A 21,648-nucleotide genomic window follows, 5' to 3' on the forward strand; every position below is an offset into this window, starting at 1 on the left:
ACAGTCACAGCAAATCATCCTTGTGTTTATTATAACTTGTATTTCATTGTAATGGCTAAATTATAACTCTCCGAGCTCTCAAGGGCAGGGGGAATATTCATCACCATGGCAGCAAGTACTTCTATTTAACTGCCTAGAGCCCAAGCTTTGGAATACCCTCCCTAAACCTCTGCCTCCTTTAAGACTCTAAAACCTACTTCTTACCAAGCTTCAGGGGTCCCTGGTCCCATTAGCTCATTTGGCTGAACACACCTTTGTACATTAAGCTGTTGTATTACAGCATTGCAGTTTGTTTGCAACACAAGATCGACAAATTTCTTAGAAATACATAGAATATCAAAGTTAAAAAATCAAAATTACCCTGCCAAAAAAATAAATAGAACTGTTCCCATTGGTGGGAGGGTCGAGAACCAGAGGACACAGATTTAAGGCGATTGGAAGGGGGCCCAAAGACAACATGAGGAAAAACTGAACGCAGCGAGTGGTTAGGATGTGGAATGCACTGCCTGAGGGTGATGGTGGCAGACTCAATCTCTGTTTCCAAAAGGGAATTAGACAAGTACCTGAAGGATAAAATGGCAGGGCTCCACAGAAAGGGCAGGGTATAGTACTAGCCAAAGTGCTCCTGCAGAGAGCCAGCATGGGCTCGACAGGCCGAATGGCCTCTTGTGCTGTAACCATTCTATGACCAAATCCCATGACAACACTGCTGCACAGCCCAGTGTAATACTGGAAGTGTAACCAAGTTATGTTAACTGGAACAAAAACCACTAAAATTTACAAGGAGACAAAATCCAGTCAAATATAGAACAGTTTATTTACAGTTAGTGACATTTCACATTAAGAGCCCAGGTCTCTCAGCTCTTGCACAAAGTCACAAGCCATCATTCCCTACAGGACAGGCGTCTCGCACACAATTATAAATACAAGTACTAAACACAATAGGCTTCATCCCTGCAGTCACTCTTCCCCCAGGGTGTGCTTGTCAAACAGGTACTCCCCCATGCCATTCTCAGGGGCTCCCAGTCTCTTCAGGTTGGTGATGTGATCTCCAAGCTTCTTGATCATCTTCACTTGCTCATCCAAGTAGTGGGTCTCCAGGAAGTCACACAACTGGAAAGAGAGGGAAACTAGTTATGTCCAGCAGCAGATTTCAAGGAACATCCTAGCTTCCCGAAAGAGTTCAATCCACTTGGACTGCAGGATAGTGTTGTGGTGCAATTGAGATTAATGGAATTACTGCATCATTAGATTAAACTTCCTGCAGAATAGGGGCATAGATCCTAAAATCACTGGGACACATTCACTGGTCAATGTCCACAGTAGGCCAACCTCCCACCACTCAAAAACCTAAAAGGCACCAACACAAAGCTATTGGGCATGAAGATCTTTTGAATAGGCTCACGGTACCACCACCTCCAACTTAACAAATGCCCACATTACAGCTTCAAGAACTTACATGAGGGTCAGTCCTAACAGTGGCGAGTTTGTGCAGATCCAGCAGACTCTGGTTGACATTCTTCTCCAGCTGCAGAGCTCTCTGCATCGCCTCCAGACCATTGCTCCACTCATCCTGCTCTGGTTTCTGGAAAGGGAAATTCAGACAATTCACTGTACAATGGAATAAACAAACAAACAAACAAAGTATTGAAGGAAATTAGGGGTGCAAATATCTAATGTTACCATGAACCAATGTGTTGGAAGAAAATAGAACTACAGCATTAAGCCAACACAACTACTGGAGTCAAATAACAGATGTAGTTAAGGGGAAGCTAGATAAGTACTAGGGAGAGGTGTATAGAAGGATATGCAGATAGGGCTAGATGAAGCACAGTGGGGGGTGGCTCGTGGAGTATAAACTCGGTCATAGACCCACTTGGCCAAATGGCCTGTTTGTTATAAATTGGAACCAATGGCTTTAGAAAGTATTTGAAACAATCAGTCTACGGGTCCCAGACAGAAGGTCACTCGTTTATTGAGCCAAACCTTGATGTCCTCCAAGATGATTCGGCCTCCACGCCGATTCTGGAATTTCATCAGTTTCTCAGCGTGCTCCCGTTCCTCGTGCGACTGCTCCTTGAAGAACTCGGCAAAGTGACGCAGGGCAACATCATCCCGGTCAAAGTAGAAGGACTATGGAGAGATCAGAAAAGTCGTTGGGTATCCCATGGCAGATCTATCATGGGTATTGTACATAAAGCCAACCTGGATTTTGCTTTAATTCAAAGGGTTCAATTCTCACTGAACTTGTGGTACATGGAAACTAGCACCGGCCTACTTACTTCACTAACCTGGTAGCAAGTGGACAATCTTACCCCTAGCAATAGGGAAACTGGCCAATGGAAATGGCAAAAGAACCAGAGGCTACAGGAAGAAACTCAAGTGCATGCACTGCCTGAAAGGATGGTGGGAGCAGATTAAATAGTAACTTGCAAATATTGGCCCAGATCTATTGCCAAGGGGCACTAGAAACAAACCCATTAAAGTAGAGTCTAGTCACAGTACACAATTCATGTAGTACATCAAAGAGGAGAAACTAGTCTGAATCTTACTGGCTACATTCATCCCATGGAACTAAAATTACCACAAGCAGCATTAATTTGGCACCTTCAACACTAATCAAGGCATTTCAGAGGAGAACCACATACCAAGGAATAAAAGGTTCATAAACCTTCAGAATTTGAAGTGATTGGTCAAGGTCAAGAAGTAGGAAAGCAGAGGAGTTAAGGGAGAGTTCCCGAGTAGGGTCAAAGTGGCTGACGGATTTACCACCAGTACGGCAAAGGGAGTTAGCGAAAAGACAGAAGGGCACAAACTGAGAGTTAAAACTAAGGTTAATATTAGGAACAGGAGTGGGCCATTCAGCCACTCGAGCCTGCTCCACCATTCAATTTGATCATGGCTGACCTGTAGCTTTACTCCATCCCCCTTGAGGCACTTACCCAAGAAAAGCATCTGTCTTGAAAGCTCCAATTGTCCCAGCATCCACAGCTGGGGGGAAAAGCAGGTAAAGAAAAAAAAAAAAAAAAAAAAAAAAAAAAAAAAAAAAAAGTGTTCCAGATCTCCACCACCCTTGTGAAAAAGTGCCTCCTGACTTCCCTCCTAAAAAGGGCTATTTCTAATTTTAAGATTACATCCCTTTATTGCAAAAGCAAAGTAGGGAAAGGCCATGGAGTGATTTAGAAGTGAGGATAACAATTCTGATTTCCACACATTGAATGCAGAGTGTATTCCAAATATAAACTTCAACAACACACTCAAGAGCCCAGGAAAGAAAGTCATTAAGATACTCAGAAGATGGTTCAGTTACTGCAAGGACCAGAGAGGCAGTTTGTTAATGGACACACAAAATGATAAATTGCATTATATTTTAGCTTTAAAAAATGAATTTACTGTGCATAGATTGAGGGGTGGGCTAGACACAGCACAGAATTTAGTAAAGTAACATTACATAGTCTCCATTGTGAAGTGGTCAGAAATACAAGACTCACCATGGAGAGATAAACATAGGAGGAATAGAGCTCCATGTTGATCTGCTTGTTGACAGCATCCTCACAGTCCTTGTGGTAGTTCTGACACACTTGAGAAGCCATCCTAATTATTATTTTTTGCTAAATCTAAACTTTGTTGAAGTAAGAAGCTGGAATTTAACCAATCCCCCAAACTCCTACTATTTATACCGCTGGATAATCCAGGGCGTGGCCGCCTAGATGATGAGTGACATTCCTCAATACCCAATCAGAAGTGGCAGCCTCTCTCAGAGCACCAATCAAGTAAAGGGAGGAGGGGAGATGACTCCCAGAGCCAATCAGAACTTTGAGTGCATAATTGGGCTGGAGAACCAAATTTTAATTTGATTATTAAGGTTTATTTGGAGTTTTATTGGTTTATTTACAGTTTTATAGGTTATTTACAGTTTTTATTTGTCTAAATTTATGGGTTCACAAAAAAGAGGATCAGAACTTTGAAAAATGAGTGTCATTGGCTGACAGGGCAATAAGGACCCCAAGGGCAGGGGATGGTAGCCTAGTGGTTAAGTTACTGAACTAGTCATCCAGAGGCCTTGAACTAATGATCTGAAAGACCTGGGTTTAAATTCCCACAGCAGCTGGGGAATTTAAATTTATAGAAAAAAAAGAAGCATCCCAATCGCCCTGACTTTTCTCAAACACAGTTTGAATATCTGGAATCACAGGCTTATCTTTAGGCTAATCGATTGGGACGATTAAATCATCAATCGGAAACACTTAAACCATAAGTGGCCCCTTTTTAAAGGGGCACAAACATTAAGTTCCAAATTATGACAAAACCAACATAAAAACCTTTAAAATTATAATTGAGTTCCCTGGATCCACTCTGCACTCCAGTCCCTCTGGTGCCCACCGGTTATGGAAAGCCTCAAAGGGAACCGTCAGACACTGCGTGCTCCCTCTTCAGGGACACCCAGGCATTGGTTGTAGCCGCGGAAGGGAGGCGGGCAGCTGGAGCGAACACCCCCCCCATCGACCGCGCTCTGCCTGGACCAGTTGAGGGCCACCTTGCCCGGGTTAATTGAATCCTCCGTTGTTTGCGAGTCAGTGTCTTTTTAATAGTTCTGCGTGGTTCAGTGGGTTGGTCATTTTCAGGTATCTGCGGGTTTGAGGCAACATCCAACCAGATCAGTGAGTCTGCAAAGCGGGTCAGGTGAATTGAAAGAGCGTGTGATGAATGTGACAAACACAAGCGCTCAGAAGTAAGAGAGGAAATAGCAGAGGCTCTGACCATCATTTTCCAATTTTCTCTGGCAGAGGACTGGAGGACTGCTAACGTGGTACCGATGTTTGAAAAGGGACCATGTACAGCAGTCACCTCAAAGCACGGGAGAGGTACCACCAACGCTGCCTCTGCAAGATCCTGCAAATCCATTGGCAGGAGAGGCGCACCAACGTCAATGATCTCGCTCAGGCCAACATCCCCACCATCGAAGCTTTGACCACGCTCGATGAGCTCCGATGGACGGGTCACATTGTCCGCATGCCCGATACGAGACTCCCAAAACAAGCGCTCTACTCGGAGCTCCGGCACAGCAGGAGAGCCCCAGGTGGGCAGAGGAAAGGCTTCAAGGACACCCTCAAAGCCTCCTCGAAAAAGTGTCACATCCCCACCGACACCTGGGAATCCCTGGCCCAAGACCGCACAAAGTGGAGTCGAAGAATCCGGGAAGGCGCCGAACACATCGAGTCTCTTCGCCGGGAGCAAGTGGAAGCCAAGCGCAGGCAGCGCAAGGAGCGCACGTCAACCCAAGCACCCCACCCACCCGCCCCTTCGACCACCGTCTGCCCCACCTGTGACAGAGACTGTAGGTCCCGCATTGGACTCATCAGTCACCTGAGAACTCGTTTTTAATGTGGAACCAAGTCATCCTCGGTTCGGAGGGACTGCCGAAGAAGAAGAAGAAGAAGTTTAAAAATGGAGAATGGGATAGACTGAATAATTACAGGTCAGTCAGCCTAACCTCGGTGTTGGGAAAATTATTGGAAACTGTAGTGTATGTAACTGTTCTACCTTTAAGAAAACTATATTAGGTGTGGCACTACTTTATCCTGGCTGGGGTATAATGTAATACCGACGGTGACCACACCGGTATATAAGTGCTGTGGCAGAACTTATTGGGCAGATTCGCCCTGACCTTCGAATAGTAAAGTCCTGTTTAAGTTACTCTTGTAGTCTGTGTATTACTTCGCTATACAACCCACAGACTTTACAGTGGCGACGAGTTCGATCTTACCCTGCGGCAACAATACTTCTGAAGAAGTAAACGAGTGTTGAGAAGAGGCACCCGCCCTCGTCGTTTTGCTGAGAGAAAACTCGAGTCTGCAGACCAAGAAAGGAGGAAGATTTCAAACACGAAGTCTTCCATCAGCAACAGGCACGGATTGTCCCTTCTGCCACGGTGGTGAGTGAGCCGATCAACACGAGAAGCAAGTCGGCCACGGTGACTGTGAGTAAAGGGAAAATAGAAACAAATAAACGGAGGATAAGGGCGGTGCACTCGACCACGGTCGAGGGGGAAAGGAGCCGGACAGAAGTCGGGCCCAGAGGCGCTGAAACTGGGGCAGCGTGGAGCAGAAGCCGTGGTACAAACGGGCCGGGGAGCGTCGTGAGACGACTAGACCGCGACGGCGAAAAAGGCCGGACAAATACCGCGACCACGAGGCGCTGCGACCGGGATCGTAAGGCGCGGGAAGATATAAACATAAATAAGCCACGGAGAACTCAGCCGCAGCCGGGGAGGAAGCACCGGACTGCGAGAGGCTGGGAGGAACGATTGGGTGAAAAAGGTCGGACAGTGACCGAGGCCACGAAGCGCTGCGACCGGGATCGTAAGGCGCGGGAAGAGATAAAATAAATAAATCGCGGAGAACTCAGCCGCAGCCGGGGAGGGAAGCACCGGACTGCGAGAGGGCTGGGAGGCGCGATTGAGAGCCGCGCGAGTGTGAGAGACAGAGCCCGAGCGAGAGCCGCGCGAACGGGAGAGACAGAGCCCGAGAGAGAGCGAGCGAGAGCCGTGCGAGCGGGAGAGACAGAGCCCGAGGAAGACTGAGCGAGATCCAGCCCAGCGGCTGAAACTGTTCGCCGTCAACGGGTTGTACCCAGCACCGGAGAGACAGAGCCCGAGCGAGGGAGACTGAGCGAGATCCAGCCAGCGGCTGAGACCGTTCGCCGTCAACGGGCTGTACCCAGAGCCGGTTGCCCGGCCGAGAGAAGGGAACGCGCTGAAGCCGAAGCGCAGGCTGCGAACCCCGAAAGCCAGCGGCTGTCGCCCGAGGGAAAAGCTTACCCCTCCTGCCAGGGGAAGAAAAGCGGGAACCGCCATCTTGAAAGTGGGCGGGGAAAGAAGATAAGCGCGGGAAACCGCGGGAAGCCGCCAGTAGGCGGAGAAAAAGACAGAAGCGGGAACCGCCATTTTGAAAGGGGCGGGGAAAGAAGATAAGCGCGGGGAAACCGCCATCTTGGAAAAAAAAAAGAGTTAAAGAAATATTTCGTTGTTGTTTATCAGGGAGGTGAAGATGCCTAAGCGTGGTAACATCAACGATTTCGATTCCGAGGTAGAAGATTGGGCCACGTATGTAGAACGCATTGAGATATATTGTGAGGCCAATAAAATAGAGGATGATGATAAAGCTATAACCTTGCTAAACTCGATGGGGGCGAAGACATACGGGCTATTGAAACATCTTCTAGCACCAGTTAAACCGGCGGATCAAACCTTCGATAATATTGTTGCTGTTCTGAAGGATCACTTGAACCCCACACCGCTGATGTTGGCGGAACGATTCAAATTTTATGCGAGAACGCAACGGAAAGAGGAAAGCAACGCGGAATACTTGGTCGAACTGCGTAGGCTAGCGAAATACTGCCAGTTTGGAAGAAATCTGACAGAGGCATTGCGAGGCAAGTTCGTGTGCGGGTTGTCGAAGGAAGGAACGCAAAAGCGACTGCTCGAAGAGAACGACCTTACACTGGATAGGGCTGTCCTTATTGCAGCATCACATGAAGCCGCAGCGAAAGGAACTGCGGAAATGCAGCTGAAGGCAGCGGTCCTCAGTGTGGATCAAATTACTTCGGGTGCAACGAAATGTTATCGTTGTGGGAAGACAACACACGACCAGAACCAATGCTGGTTTAAAAACCAGGACTGTAGGAAATGTGGCAAACTGGGTCACATAGCGAAAGTATGCCGGTCAGGGTAGAAGACCAACAACCAAAAAAAAAAAAGCCATCACAGGAAAAGTACAACAAAGTACACAAGGTGGTTGAGAAGAGTTCAGATGAACAGAATTTGGATTCAGACCCAAGCGGCCAGGAACTGGGTAGTCTGAGAATTCATAATGTGAGTTAGGAAGCTGACCTACAAACTATCTGGGTCATGCTAAAAATAGCCGGAGTCCAAGTGAGAATGGAATTGGACACTGGATCAGCCCTATCAGTCATAAATCGAAGGGATTACAACCGGCTATTCTCACATATACCCTTGAGAGATACCAAGTTCGTATTGCAGACATACACGGGGCATAAAGTATACCCCATGGGAAAGATAAGAGTCAAGGTGAGAGACAGGGGCAAAGAACACCCCGGAATGGACTTATACGTACTACCTGAGGGAGGACCACCACTTCTAGGACGGGAGTGGATCAAGAAAATAGACATGGAATGGCACTACCTCAAAGCAATAACGAGTGAGGACTCGGGGCAGACAATCAGCTCAGACTCTGAAACGGATGACGATAAGACCAGCCCAAGCATGAAAGACAAGTCTAAAATGAACTTGCTGACTACGGTTGGTAGAACGAATGTGGGCATAAAGGCTTATGCTCCAGAGGAGAACAAAGTTTCAGAACAGAATTCCTCTGAACAACAACAACATAGCTTGACAGAGAATTCTGAGTCTGTTCAAGTTACAGACATATATATTACTGAGGAACATCGAGCTCGAACGCAAACTTATTTCAGATTACGACAGCAATTAGAACAATTGAATTGCCGTCTCGAGCAAGAGATGAAAGCAATGAAAAAGTTCTATGATACCGAATGGGAGAATCTGGAAAGACAACAGAAGCAGCTGGGGAAGAAAAGGCAGCAGGAGCACACAAACCGTCTGCACGAGGAGGCCAAACGAATCAAAGCTGATTCGGCTTCTGAAGGGGCGTGCTCCAACCCGGTGGAACAAGATGGGCCGCAACTGAAGGCGCTGGTTAGCAGGTTGCAGGCAGAAAAAGCTGAGTTGGTCGACATGACTTCCGAGCTCCTACTGAAGTTGGGTGCAGCATCACCGGACGATTCATTTGTGGAAATTCGAATGATGGGGGCTGCGGATGATGGCGAAGTAGAAGCAGCAAAGGAGCCCCAGGACAAGGTTCTAAACAGCCCTGCAGCTAATGGAAAAGGGATGAGGACAGAAGAGTTAACAGTCAGCCAACTCGTCCAGGGCAAGGCTATAAACAGCCCTGTAGTTAATGGAAAAGGGATGATGGCAGAAGAGTTAACAGTCAGCCAACTCATTCATATGCTGAGGGATAAAACTCTAAAATGGGAAAAACTTAAATACGAGCCTCAATCTTCAAAGGGAAGGGAGCTCTCAAAAGTCATTGGAAGAGCTGAGGTGGCAACCCAGACTGAGAAGTCTGCAGCAGAACAGTCCTTGGATGCCAAAAGTACGCTGACGCACGGCAATGTAGAACAACAGAATACTGAAACAGCTACTTCAGTAGAGGGATTGAATAGTCCGATCAATCAATCTCCGAATGAAGTTGAATTATTGAAATCACAAATGAGGTCATTAGTAAAAGACTTGCAGGAAGCCCAGAAAAAGCGGGATGAATCTGAACGCATGATGAAGTCTCTTCAGGACAGATGTCGGGATTTGGAACAAAAGTCGGCTAACGTCCAGCTGGGTAAGGAGGAAATAGAAGACCCTCTCGCGGGCCTAGCTCAGGACGACACCGAATATTACCATGATCTGTTGAGTGACACTGAATATTACGAGGACCTGGTCTGCCCAGCTTGTGCCGAGAACTCCCAAAGTGCCGAAATCAGGATGAATCACATAAAGTCTAAGGAACATAGGGAGATGGTGGCGTTACAGCTGACATCTGACAATGGAGCCCCGAGAGTCTCCAAGAAGCAAAAAAGGAAAAGACGAAGCAGAAGATGAAAGCCATCTGAACCATTATTACCTCTACCCAATCACACACGTGGTCCCCCGAACGGAGCCAAATCAGTTGGAAAGTAGGAAAATTTCCCAAGGCAATCCAACTGTTTTTTGTTTGTTTTAAAAAGTCAGCAATGCTGGTTCAGAAGTGATGGAAGTAAAGCTGTTAAGTCTAGGGAAGGACTATGGGATAAGTCCCTCTAGCAAGGTGACCTGACTACACCACGGAGGCGTGGTCCGGACCGAGTCAAGAAGATCAGAGACTGAATCTGTGAACTGTTTCCCGCAGAGGCTGAATCTGTGAACTGTTTCCGCAGAGACTACCTCTGTGAACTGTTGTAACATGAAGTTGGATATGTTATGATGTTATGTTAATGGGGAATAAGTATGTTGTAAGCTAAAAAGGGAGGATTGTAGTGTATGTAACTGTTCTACCTTTAAGAGAACTATTGTATGTAACCGTCCACCTTTAAGAGAACTATTTTAGGTGTGGCACTACTTTATCCTGGCTGCTGTATACTGTAATACCGACGGTGACCACACCGGTATATAAGTGCTGTGGCAGAATTTATTGGGCAGATTCGCCCTGACCTTCGAATAGTAAAGTCCTGTTTAAGTTACTCTTGTAGTCTGTGTATTACTTCGCTATACAACCCACAGACTTTACACCCTGGCCTGTGATTCCCCAAAAGCGGCCACACTATGAGCCAGGGACTCAATGGTCTGAGGCAACTGTCCCACAACCCCCATGAACTCCTTGTGGCGCCGCTCCGAATCCGCCGACATTTGATCAAGGAGGCGCACCTCCTGGGCGAGGTCCATCTCCGGACTGGAGGCCGGACTCTCCCTCTGGGGAGAAGGCCGCCGAGCTGGCCGACCCTTCCCGCGTGCCTGGACGCCACTGGGCCCAGCAACTGCCCTCCCCTGCAACACTTCCCCCCTCTGGGGAGAAGGCCGCCGTTCTGCCCGAACCTTCCCGCGTGCCTGGACGGCACTGGGCCCAGGAGCTAAACCCCCCTGCAACACTTCCCCCTGGCTCTCCTCCAGGCAAGACGTGTCCCCTCCATTGCCATCCCCTGGCTCAGATGATGCTTCCCCCGATGTGCCGCCTTCCTGTTGGTCCTCGTCGTGCTCCTCTTCCGAGGGTCTGGCACTCTCTGCTTCAGGGACCTCCTCCTCACCAGCTGAAAGAAGGAAGGCACAAGAGTAGCTTTACAGTGAGGACAGGGCGTCAGCGAGGGAGGCATGAGTGGTGGCATTCAGCGCATTGGTCGGACAGTGGCAAAGGATGTAGATCTGATGCGCTAGGGGAACGAGAGAGGTCCAAACGGTCATGTCCTTACCATTTGGTCGCAGCACAGGGTCGGCATCTCCAATGGCAACAGGGCCAACCACCCGGCCACGCATGAGTCGAGCCACGCTCTCCTCCAGCTCACTGAGCTCCTGGAACTGGGCACGACCTCCCCCGGTGACATTCTGGCTCTTCAAATTCCGGGCCATCTTGGCCTGCAAGAGAAAGGACGGCCTCTAAGTACATTGTGGTGGCCTGTTGTTGTGTGCACTGCCTCCCATGGTCGAATAGCTTGGCCAGTGTGGTGCCCTGTTGTTGTGTGCACTGCCTCCCATGGTCGAATAGCTTGGCCAGTGTGTTAAGTGCAGAAAGTGCTATTGAGGATCATGCCAGTGCCATAGCTGCGGGAGGAGAGCTGGCCATTAGGCCTTTGAGGTCCCTTTGCCCATAATGTGAGGTGCACATGCAAGGATGAGGAGGACACTGGAAAGATTACTCACCTTGACCATCCGAGTGAGGTCGTTGTACTTCTTGCGGCATTGGTCCGCACTCCTGGGGACATCGCTGTTGACTGACACCCTGTGGGCGATTTTCCTCCAGGCTCTCCTGTACTGCCTCCTGGGCGCCTTCTTGCCACTGTCCGGTCACAAGATCTCTTTGTACCTTTCCAACCCCCTAACCAGCACCCTCAAAACATGCTGGGAGAAGCGCTGCACTCATTCACGGGCCTTCTCCATGGCTTCAGGCGCTATTTGGGTCCACCAGCAGTGTTCAGGCCTAGCTGCAGGGCACCACTATCCAGGGCGTGGCTGCAGACAAAGTTGACCCTTCCCCCTTTAAGAGCTGGCCGGCGTCAGGGTGTCTGCTGTCAATCAAAAGATGACCGCACCTGCACTGCGCCCGGCCTCGGCGTTATCAGTCCGCACCGCCGGCTTAGCGCCTGAAGATAGGAGTGCAACGCCAGTTTCAGCGCTCGCCCAAACTCTTGGCCAGATCTACTGAATTTCGGCGAAGTGACCTGCAGTTTCCGGCGGGCGCTAACTTTAGCGACCGCCCGACTTTACCGCCCCAAAAGTGGCTATACTGAATTTCTAGGCCCGTATCTTTTACTGTTTCTTCTGCTATTTGCTTTGATTTTGTGCCTGACACGGGCAGCGCAGCAGTGGCCATACTCACATGAACATCCACGTCTTCTTCAGTAGAGCTCACATGACTCATTGTGGGTGCTCGGGTTAGTGCATCTGCTAACACTATGTATTTGCCTGGTGTGCAGATCAGTTCAAAGTCATATCTTTGCAGCTTCATCATGAGTCGTTGAATCCTTGGAGACATCTCATTCAGGTTCTTTTTCATGACGGCAACCAGCGGGCTGTGGTCTGTCTCAACTGTGAAGGTGGGAAGTCCATATATGTAGCCATGAAACTTTTCTAGTCCAACTACCAAGCCTAGACATTCCTTTTCAATCTGGGCGTATCGACACTCAGTATCAGTCATAGACCTGGAGGCATAGGCAACAGGCTTCCAATCTTCACCCTCTGCTTGTAGCAAGACCGCACCTAGGCCATCTTTTGATGCATCTGTTGACACTTTCATTCTTTTTGTTGGGTCAAAGAAGGTGAGTACAGGTGTGGTTGTCAGCACTGTTCTGAGGTTGATCCACTCTTGTTCATGTCTTTCTGTCCATGCGAACTCATTTGTTTTACGTAGCAGGTCTCGCAGACAGGCTGTCTTGGCTGACAAGTTAGGAATGAACTTTCCAATGAAGTTTATCATCCCCATGATGCGTAGCACTCCTTTTTTGTCAGTGGGTCAGTGCATTTTGAGGACGGCGTTTACTTTTTCCATATCTGGCTCTATTCCTTTACCAGATAGATTATCTCCTAGGAAAGTGACTTCCTGGATGCCAAACTGACACTTGGCTTTGTTGAGCTTCAGTCCATTCCGGCATATGCTCTGTAGCACTTTAGTCAGTCTCTCATTGTGTTCTTTCAGTGTGGAGCCCCAGATGATGATGTCATCAACATAGACCCGAACTCCTTCCAGACCTTCAATTATGTGTTCCATCGCTCTATGAAAGATTTCAGATGCAGATATTATCCCGAAAGGCATTCTGAGGAAACAATACCTGCCAAATGGTGCGTTGAAGGTACAGTATTTGGTGCTCTCTTCATCCAGTTTTCGTTGCCAAATTCCTTGTGAGGCATCGAGCTTTGTAAAGTATCTGGCACCTGACATTTCACTGGTGATTTCTTCTCGCTTGGGAATCTGGTAGTGTTCACGTTTTATGTTTGCATTTAAGTCCTTTGGATCCATGCATATTCTTAGATCATTGTTCTTTTTCTTGACACATACCATGGAGTTAACCCAGTCTGTTGGCTCTTCGACTTTCCTGATGACTCCTAGTGTGGTCATTCTGTCCAGTTCATTCTTGAGCCGGTCATGCAGGGGTGCTGGAACTCTTCGTGGAGCATGTACCACTGGCTGAGCATCCTCCTTTAGCTGGATCTTGTAAGTGAATGGTAGAACTGCAAATCCTTTAAACACATCCTGGAAATTATTCACTACAGAATCCACCGAGTCATCTGGTCTGCTTATGGCACAGTTTATACGGTAGACTCTCTTGACCAGTTCTAAGTCCTCACAAGCTTTGTCACCCAGTAGTGAATCAAGTCCTTCAGCCACAACAGAAAACATGAGATGATGCACTTTGTCTTTGACTGTCACTTTAAGTCTGCATACACCTAAGCTATCTATTTTCTGTCCATTATAGTCCTTCAGTAGTACTGACTTTTTCTGTATTTTGGGCTTTTCTTTCATATTGTTAATGTCACTCATACTGATTAAGTTTGCTTTTGCCCCAGTGTCTAGTTTCAATGTAACTAATGCTCCATTTACCTGCAGTGGGATCATCCATTTGTCCTCTTTTACTGCATTGACGTTATGTTCAGCATTGTTTATTGCTGAGGGCTGCACATTTTCTGTATCCTTTTCAATATTGTCACATGACACCATTCCTACAAAAAATGTCTCACTTAAATCAGTGTCCTCAATCACATTAACTCGGACTTGTTGCCCTTTCTTTGTTTTTACTTTTGAAAAGCATTGTTTGGCAAAGTGATTCTTTCCATGACATTTTGTGCACATTTTCCCAAACGCTGCACATTGTTTTAACTGGTGTTTGTAACCACAGCGTTTTCAATTAAAAATTCCTTCCTCCGATTGCTTTTCACTTCTGTTCTGCCCATGTTTCTTCCCCTTGTAGGACACAGCACCGACAGCAGCACTTACTGCAATCGCATCATCATTGATTTCACTGAAAGTCTTGGCATGCTTTTGAGCTAGCTCGCTAGCTTGGCATATTTTCACAGCAATTTCCAATGTCAGTTTGGTTTCTCTCAACAGACGTTCCCTGACTTTTTTTTATCATGAATACCAAACACAATCTGGTCACGAATCATGGATGCTTTAAGCTCAGAGAAATTACATGTCTGTGCTTTCAGTTTCAGATCAGTCATAAAGCTATCAAAAGTCTCATTTTGCTGCTGTGTCCGTGTACCTCTCGTAGGTTTCATTCTTTTTGGGAGAACAATGTGTATCAAACTTCTTTAGCACATCGTCTAATTTTTCTCTGTTCTCCTCTGCATTAAATACAAATGTATTAAATACCTCTATCGCCTGTGGGCCTGCAACCGTGAGCAGCAATGCTATTTTCCTTGCGCCTGGCTTCGTACCATACCCGATGGCAGCGATGTAGAGTTCGAATTGTTGTTTAAAAGTCTGCCAATTGTAGTCGACATTTCCTGTGAGTTTCAAATGCTCTGGTGGCTTCAAATTCTCCATGTCGCGTTGCACAATATTCAGCAGATCTTACCAATCCTGGTACCATGTTATGTTCATTAATAACTAGTCGTTTTTATTAAGAACAGCTAGCTTTTGCTAGACACTTTATTGAGCACATGTGGACTAGGTACAGTATCTGTAGAGGCCTCCATCTTGACTGCTGCCTTGTGGGTAGCCTAGTGCATCATGGGTTGCCCACTCTTATATAGAGACAGCACCACCTAGAGTACCATTCCAGAATGACAGGTTACTGATCATTACAAAAACCTCCAGAACAGAGAAGAGTGAATTACATAAACCATACAACACAGAAATAGGATGTTTGGCCCAACTCTCTTCCGCAAACAGCAGTTGATGCTCGGTCAAGTGTTAATTTTAAATCTGAGATTAATAGATTTTTGTTAACCAAAGGTATTAAGGGATATGGGGCAAAGGCGGGTATATGGAGTGAGGTCACAGATCAACCATGATCTCAATGAACGGAGGAACATGTTCGAGGGGCTCAATGGCCGCCTCCTGTTCCTATCCAGCTCATGTTGTTTATTCTCTACACAAGCAGTGGTCCTAATCCCATGTGGTTGCCCTGTTCCTATACCATGGCATCTAATCTCGTTCAGGTACATCATCGGAGAGAGGTTCAGTTGTAACTACAGTGGTGTTTGAACTTGGCTCCCACCAGCAGTAAAAGTGAAGGTGGTCTCCCCAGAGTGTCAGAACAATCATGGGTGTGCAAGACACGTGACGCATCAATCGGCTGAGCCATTACAAATGTCCAAAGAGCTTTCATTTCCCTTGTGGTGTGGAAAACCAATGTATTTTCCAGTTTAACTCCTAGAAACAGTCCAGCCAACATTTTATTATGAATCAGTCTATCCATGTATACTCGCTCAGTGCTGGAGAGAATATTTAAAGGGCCCTTGTCGCTTGGTATTTTCAAATGGAGTTCATTCATTCCCTTTAGATGAACTATTTTTGAACAGCTTTAATGGATGTTTAATTTGTGGATTCTTCAGGAACACTCGGAAATCACCGCACACTTTGTGGGTTAAGGGCAGTCTTTTGGAACAGTTGTGGCCATTAGCGATATACCGAATGAATTATCGGAAATAATCTAGCTACTATTTGATCAGAATTAGCTAGTGGATCCCTACTGTCTTGTTTTGCACACTTTGTACAAAAATAATAAATTGCAGGACAACGGATTATTACAATTTAAACTCTTTTAATGAAGCGTCAAGTCTGTAAGCTTTCTCAATCAGTACAGCACCGTGTGGACAAGATGGAGTTCGGACCCCTGGGTCTTCTAAACAATAGCAGTCCTTACAGATGCCTGCAGGCCAATGACAATGCAACATGTGATCACGTGAATACAATAGGTATTGCTTCGATGCCTGCGGGCCAATGATAATTCAGTATGCAAATGTTACACCTACAACAATGCTGCTGCAATAGAAAGTAAGTTAGTTTTTGGTAGAAAAATCATTGGCTTGAATAGGATTGATATGATTGTGGCAGAGAGCACATAGGGACAGTAACACAATTCACTATGTATAGGCAATGTTATCGCTCCACGTTATGTACGGAACTTGGTTGGGTTATCGGAGCAGGGTCCCTTTAAGAGTCGTCGATTGTGTGTCGATGTCATAGCCCTGCGACGAGGCCGAGTCCCTCAGTCCATGCGGAGAGTTAATAAAGCTAACACGTGTTTTTCTTTGCTGCTATGAAAGTCTCGCACTCTATTTCCAGTGACTCCTACATGATTACTGATTTAGCTTCACTTTACCCAACACCAACAAACTCCCCGTAGGACACACTACTGCTCGATTCAGACTAGTGCTTTACTTAATCCCAGACATCAAGTATTGCCGTCGGTGGGGCTAGAAAAAGATAGTAACCTGGGAAAGAAAGAGAATGATAAACAGAAATGATCCTGCCCAAATGGAAGTTTCTAAGATGGCCAACGCTGTACTGTGTACACATGTCACACAGCTTTGGCAATCTAGTGCGTGACTTGTGCCATCAGTCAAATGTAAAGACAGCTCAATAGCAGATCATTCCCCCACCTTTACAGGTAAAAGTCTGAAGCAAGACACCAGGCATGTACTCTCCCTTCTCCTGACTGAAGAGTCACTACTGTCAGCACTAATTCAACCCCCTTCACCCTTGCCCATTTCTTTGTTTTAAACCACCACAGCTTAATGACTGTTTGCTGGCAGATGTTATAAAAAACCCTTTTCAGCAGGAACTGTTACCGAGAGCTCAGAAAACCATTAGAATCCTCTCCAGTGATGATTTGAAGATGTGGGCACAGCCATCCTGGGAGTGACTTCTGTATTTTGAACTTGGATCATATTACACAGCTGTGTATTGTGCAGTGGGATCTTAACCAGATCAGCTATTTAATTAAACAAAGACAAACCAGTTCAATGATGAATAACCTTTATTTCCATGTACTGTGACAGTTAGATGAGAAAACTGGGAAATAATGACAACCAAAGTATTCACCACCAGAAGTTGGTCACACTTCATTTGCAACCTGTATAGAACTAATGGTTCAAGAATCCCATTCAACTCAGGCTGTGCTTGTCAAACAGGTACTCTCCCATGCCATTCTCAGGGGCTCCCAGTCTCTTCAAGTTGGTGATGTGATCTCCAAGCTTCTTGATCATCTTCACTTGCTCATCCAAGTAGTGGGTCTCCAGGAAGTCACACAACTGAAAGTGAAAAACAAAGCACAATTAGCTCAGAGGAGACATCATCAAAGGCCTTCTGAGCTTCACCGCCCATGGAGATGGTCCTTTATCTTCTACTGGATGGGGTAACTGGTACAAGTGCTGCAGAGAAATAGGTGGATTGGACGTCAGATTAGATTTACTCCAGGAGTAATGCATTTACCAATTTAAAATTGGAAAGCAGAACCCCCTTCAGTTACAACTTATCCTTTGCTGTCCCAATTTCAATCTGCTTTATGCACTGGCCTCATCTCAGTGAGATCCTGATGTTGAAGTCTTTTGTGAAAGATCATCAGAAACCTATTGGGCATGGAGATATTGCTAAAGATCAGTGATCAGATTAAGCTCCCCAGATAGCCTTCAACTCACCCAAAACATGGCAAGTGTCAGCCATGGCTTACTGGTACCACTGCCAGTCAGAAGGCCCTGGGTTGTCCCATTTCAGAGAATTGAGTGAAAACCAACACTTCACTGCAGTACTGAGGGAGAGCTGCAATGTCAGAGGTATTGTCTTTTGGATAAAACAGTACACAAGGTCTTGTCTGCCCACATGGTACTATTTCAAAGAAAACAAACTGGAATGTCAGTGTCCTGGCCAATATTGATCACTAACCAACTTAATAAAACAGACTATCTGGTGATTTCTCTCATTTCTGCAGCAGGATCTTGGTGTGCAGATTGACTGCCATGTTGCAAACATTACAATAATGACACTTCAAGAAGTACTGAATTGGCTGTAGTGTTTTTGGACACCGACGACAAGGAAGGCACTGTAGATATGCAAATCTTTCTTTAAATGAGACATTAGGAACTTACATGAGGGTCAGTGTTCCCAGTGGAGAGTTGGTGTAGATCCAACAGACTCTGGTTGACATCCTTCTCCAGCTGCAGAGCTCTCTGCATCACCACTAGGCCATTGCTCCACTCATCCTGCTCTGGTTTCTGAGAGTTTGTAGGGGTGGGGTATAGAGTAACATTGGAAGAAATTAGTTAACAGACTTGAACATTTCAGGAGTTAGTCAGATCACAACTCAATGTCATTCTTGATATTCTAAGCCAGGATTTTAACCAGACAGTTCATCAAGAATTCTCTTTGGAATGAGTTATTTGACTTGAAATCACAGCACTATAGGCTCTAAAGTGAGATCACCTAAAATGGAGCACAATATTCCAAATGAGGTCTATCTAGCAGTAATTGCAGTAACACTTCCTTGCTTTCTATTCTATGCCAGAACATGAAGCCCACCTTTCAATCAGCCTTTTGTCTCTGCAAGCTAGCTTCTAAATGACATCTGTACTGGGACACACCCCAAATCCCTACACTCTTACATCTGATGTGAACATCAACCACTTCCTTCCAGTCAACCCCCTAGCCAGTCTCCAATTTTGCCCTGGAGCTCACTATAGACCCTAGCTCAGCAGATCACTATTTGCACATTTAGATCATATGCACTAGTCACCATCCAGTGGTCTATTTTATACCAACTGCCTCCTACTCCACCCAGTTTTATTGGGGTCACAAGGTTGCTTCTAATGCACTTCCAATTTCTGCCAGCAATCTCCTGCCTTCTGAAAATCCATGCATACAACAATCATTGAGCCTCCTCTTGGAACAACTTCCATGACTCAGATAATCTAGTATGAGGTAACTAGCCTACTTTTCACAAAACCATGGCAATTCTTCAAAGTTTGCTGAATCTAACCTTGACATCCTCCAGGACAACACGCCCCCCACGCATATTCTGGAATTTCAGCAGTTTCTCAGCATGCTCACGTTCCTCATGTGACTGCTCCTTGAAGAACTCGGCAAAGTGACGCAGGGCAACATCATCCCGGTCAAAGTAATACGACTGCAGGTAGAGAGAAAAATGGAAAAGAGACAATTGAAATCTAGATCTGATCCATGGCCAACTCAAATGGTAGCAACACCAATACTTTCCAAATCCTTTTTGAATATGTTGGAAGCTCCTCATTGAAGTAGCTCAACAGAATAGGAGGTTATGTTACTAGAAAATATTAGCGAGCTTTAATGCTTTTTGGAATAAAGCTCTCAACTACACTTGGTCAAAATATCTGTGGTATCTTCTTTTGTTCCCAGATGAAAGTCTAAAAGCAGAGAAGGAAAAGAGCCAAATCTTTAAAATTAAATAGTTTAACACCATCCTCAGGTGAGAAAGACTAACAGGATTCACTCAATTAGAGGGGGATAAAAACTGGCCAGAACCAGCCAATGTTTCACTAACTAGTCACCCAATTCAATCTAATTGTTGCCATCCAAGTTGGAAGTTGACTAGTTTTAGTGAATCTTCAAGATGAACCCTCCATTACAAACTTGATGAAACCCTGGAGTTAGTTTCAAATATAAACACATCAGAATAGGACAGAGCTATTACAGAGCAGGAAAGAGTCCTTCTGCAAGATCACTGTCTTAAGAGCATTCACTGGATTAAGACTGGGGAGGGCTATAGAGAGACCCTCTAAAGCCCATTCATTGACCTAGAGAAATTCTACCTGCTTAGAATAAAATAACAGCCTTAATTTTGAAATAGGACCCCAAAAATACAAAACTCACCATGGAGAGATAAACATAGGAGGAATAGAGCTCCATGTTGATCTGCTTGTTGACAGCATCTTCACAGTCCTTGTGATAGTTCTGACGCACTTGGGAGGCCATCTTAACTCTTCCTGTTGCAAAGCACTGAGCTCAAACTCCACTGTAGTAACAACCTAACCTCTACCCTCACAAGCTCCTGCATTTCAACAGGGTCTGGCATGATCAATGATGATTGACAATCCCTGTGAGCCAGTCAGGATCTTCCATCAATCCAGGCACCAATTAACAAAGGAGAGGGGGCGGTGTGTGATACCCAGAGCCAATCAGAGCTTTGGAATACAGAGGTTTGGATGATTATTCTGTGATGTCATTGCTGTTGGTTTCTTTGACTTTCCTCAAACTGAATTTGAAAGCGTCTCTGTTCTCAGAATCAGAGTTTCACAACATATCTCAAAGAGCTCGATGAAATTCCACCCTACAGATGGTGTCGAGCACAGCCGGCTCTAAGTTAACCCGTCTCTCGGAGAATTGATGGGCATCTCGGTGGCTCCAGAATGAGTCCGTGATACCAAGGTTCACAATGTTGACCACAATAGATTGAAAGAGACTGACCTACACCAGTCAGTCTGCAGTGGATCTGCAAAGCAGCCCACAACGAGTTGGGGAAATGGAAAGTGGATCAATGGGGAGCTTCAGACAGAATCTGTTGCTCCGTCACTGTAAAGTGCGATGTGGACTTTTATCCCCATGAAATTTAAGAGCTGTAAAGTCCTGTGGTTAGTTTGCATTGTTTCCTCATCTCCTGCAAACCCCGGGTCTGTTTTGAGGAATGGTTTTATACCAGAAAGGTCAAGTGTCTCGTGTTTTCTCGACCGATGCTGCCTGACCTGCTGAGTGTCGCCAGCGTTTTCTGTTTTTCTTTGAGATTTCCAGTATCATAGAGTCATAGAGTAATACAGCACGGATAGAGGCCCTCGGCCCATCGTGTCCGCGCCGGCCATCAAGCCCTGTCTAATCTAATCCCATATTCCAGCATTTGTTCCGTAGCCTTGTATGCTATGGCATTTCAAGTGCTCATCCAAATGCTTCTTAAATGTTGTGAGGGTTTCTGCCTCCACAACCCTTTCAGGCAGTGAGTTCCAGACTCCAACCACCCTCTGGGTGAAAAAGTTCTTTCTCAAATCCCCTCTAAACCTCCCGCCCTTTACCTTGAATCTATGCCCCCTAGTTATTGACCCCTCTACTAAGGGAAAAAGCTCCTCAGCATCCATCCTATCTATGCCCCTCATCATTTTGTACACTTCAATCATGTCCCCCCTCAGCCTCCTCTGCTCCAAGGAAAACAAACCCAATCTGCCCAGTCTCTCTTCATAGCTGAAGCGCTCCAGCCCTGGTAACATCCTGGTGAACCTCCTCTGCACCCTCTCTAACGCGATCACATCCTTCCTGTAGTGTGGCGACCAGAACTGCACACAGTATTCCAGCTGTGGCCTAACCAGTGTTTTATACAGCTCCATCATAACCTCCTTGCTCTTATATT

The 21,648-nt window shown here is 46.2% G+C and overlaps 2 protein-coding genes across 2 annotated transcripts; both read right to left on the reverse strand.

The window, feature by feature from the left end:
* Positions 1 to 793: 793 nt before the first annotated feature.
* On the reverse strand, positions 794 to 3,662 carry LOC147099560 (ferritin heavy chain B-like). Its single transcript, XM_085969804.1, has 4 exons — positions 3,492 to 3,662; positions 1,987 to 2,133; positions 1,460 to 1,585; positions 794 to 1,113 (listed from the first exon to the last, which is right to left on the reverse strand). The coding sequence occupies exons 1-4, from the start codon at positions 3,591 to 3,593 to the stop codon at positions 961 to 963; spliced, it is 528 nt and encodes a 175-aa protein (XP_085825930.1). The 5' UTR covers positions 3,594 to 3,662; the 3' UTR covers positions 794 to 960.
* Positions 3,663 to 17,244: 13,582 nt separating this feature from the next.
* On the reverse strand, positions 17,245 to 20,298 carry LOC147099561 (ferritin heavy chain, oocyte isoform-like). Its single transcript, XM_085969805.1, has 4 exons — positions 20,127 to 20,298; positions 19,258 to 19,404; positions 18,371 to 18,496; positions 17,245 to 17,536 (listed from the first exon to the last, which is right to left on the reverse strand). Exons 1-4 carry the CDS (start codon positions 20,226 to 20,228, stop codon positions 17,390 to 17,392), a joined length of 522 nt encoding a protein of 173 aa, XP_085825931.1. The 5' UTR covers positions 20,229 to 20,298; the 3' UTR covers positions 17,245 to 17,389.
* Positions 20,299 to 21,648: the final 1,350 nt, after the last annotated feature.

The sequence above is a fragment of the Somniosus microcephalus genome, chromosome 28, assembly GCF_052327205.1.
Source record: "Somniosus microcephalus isolate GS21.2 chromosome 28, FLI_Smic_1.0, whole genome shotgun sequence".
Lineage (NCBI taxonomy): Eukaryota > Metazoa > Chordata > Chondrichthyes > Squaliformes > Somniosidae > Somniosus > Somniosus microcephalus.

What these genes read in the sequence shown, in the direction of transcription:
- LOC147099560 (XM_085969804.1), bottom strand. Translation starts at nt 3,593, where the DNA reads ATGGCTTCTCAAGTGTGTCAGAACTACCACAAGGACTGTGAGGATGCT. An exon ending in CCTATGTTTATCTCTCCATG is followed by an intron (nt 2,134 to 3,491) that starts GTGAGTCTTGTA and finishes ATCTCTCCATAG; the next exon opens with TCCTTCTACTTTGACCGGGA. An exon ending in CTGTTAGGACTGACCCTCAT is followed by an intron (nt 1,114 to 1,459) that starts GTAAGTTCTTGA and finishes CTCTCTTTCCAG; the next exon opens with TTGTGTGACTTCCTGGAGAC.
- LOC147099561 (XM_085969805.1), bottom strand. Translation starts at nt 20,228, where the DNA reads ATGGCCTCCCAAGTGCGTCAGAACTATCACAAGGACTGTGAAGATGCT. An exon ending in CCTATGTTTATCTCTCCATG is followed by an intron (nt 19,405 to 20,126) that starts GTGAGTTTTGTA and finishes CTCTACCTGCAG; the next exon opens with TCGTATTACTTTGACCGGGA. An exon ending in TTGTCCTGGAGGATGTCAAG is followed by an intron (nt 18,497 to 19,257) that starts GTTAGATTCAGC and finishes ACAAACTCTCAG; the next exon opens with AAACCAGAGCAGGATGAGTG.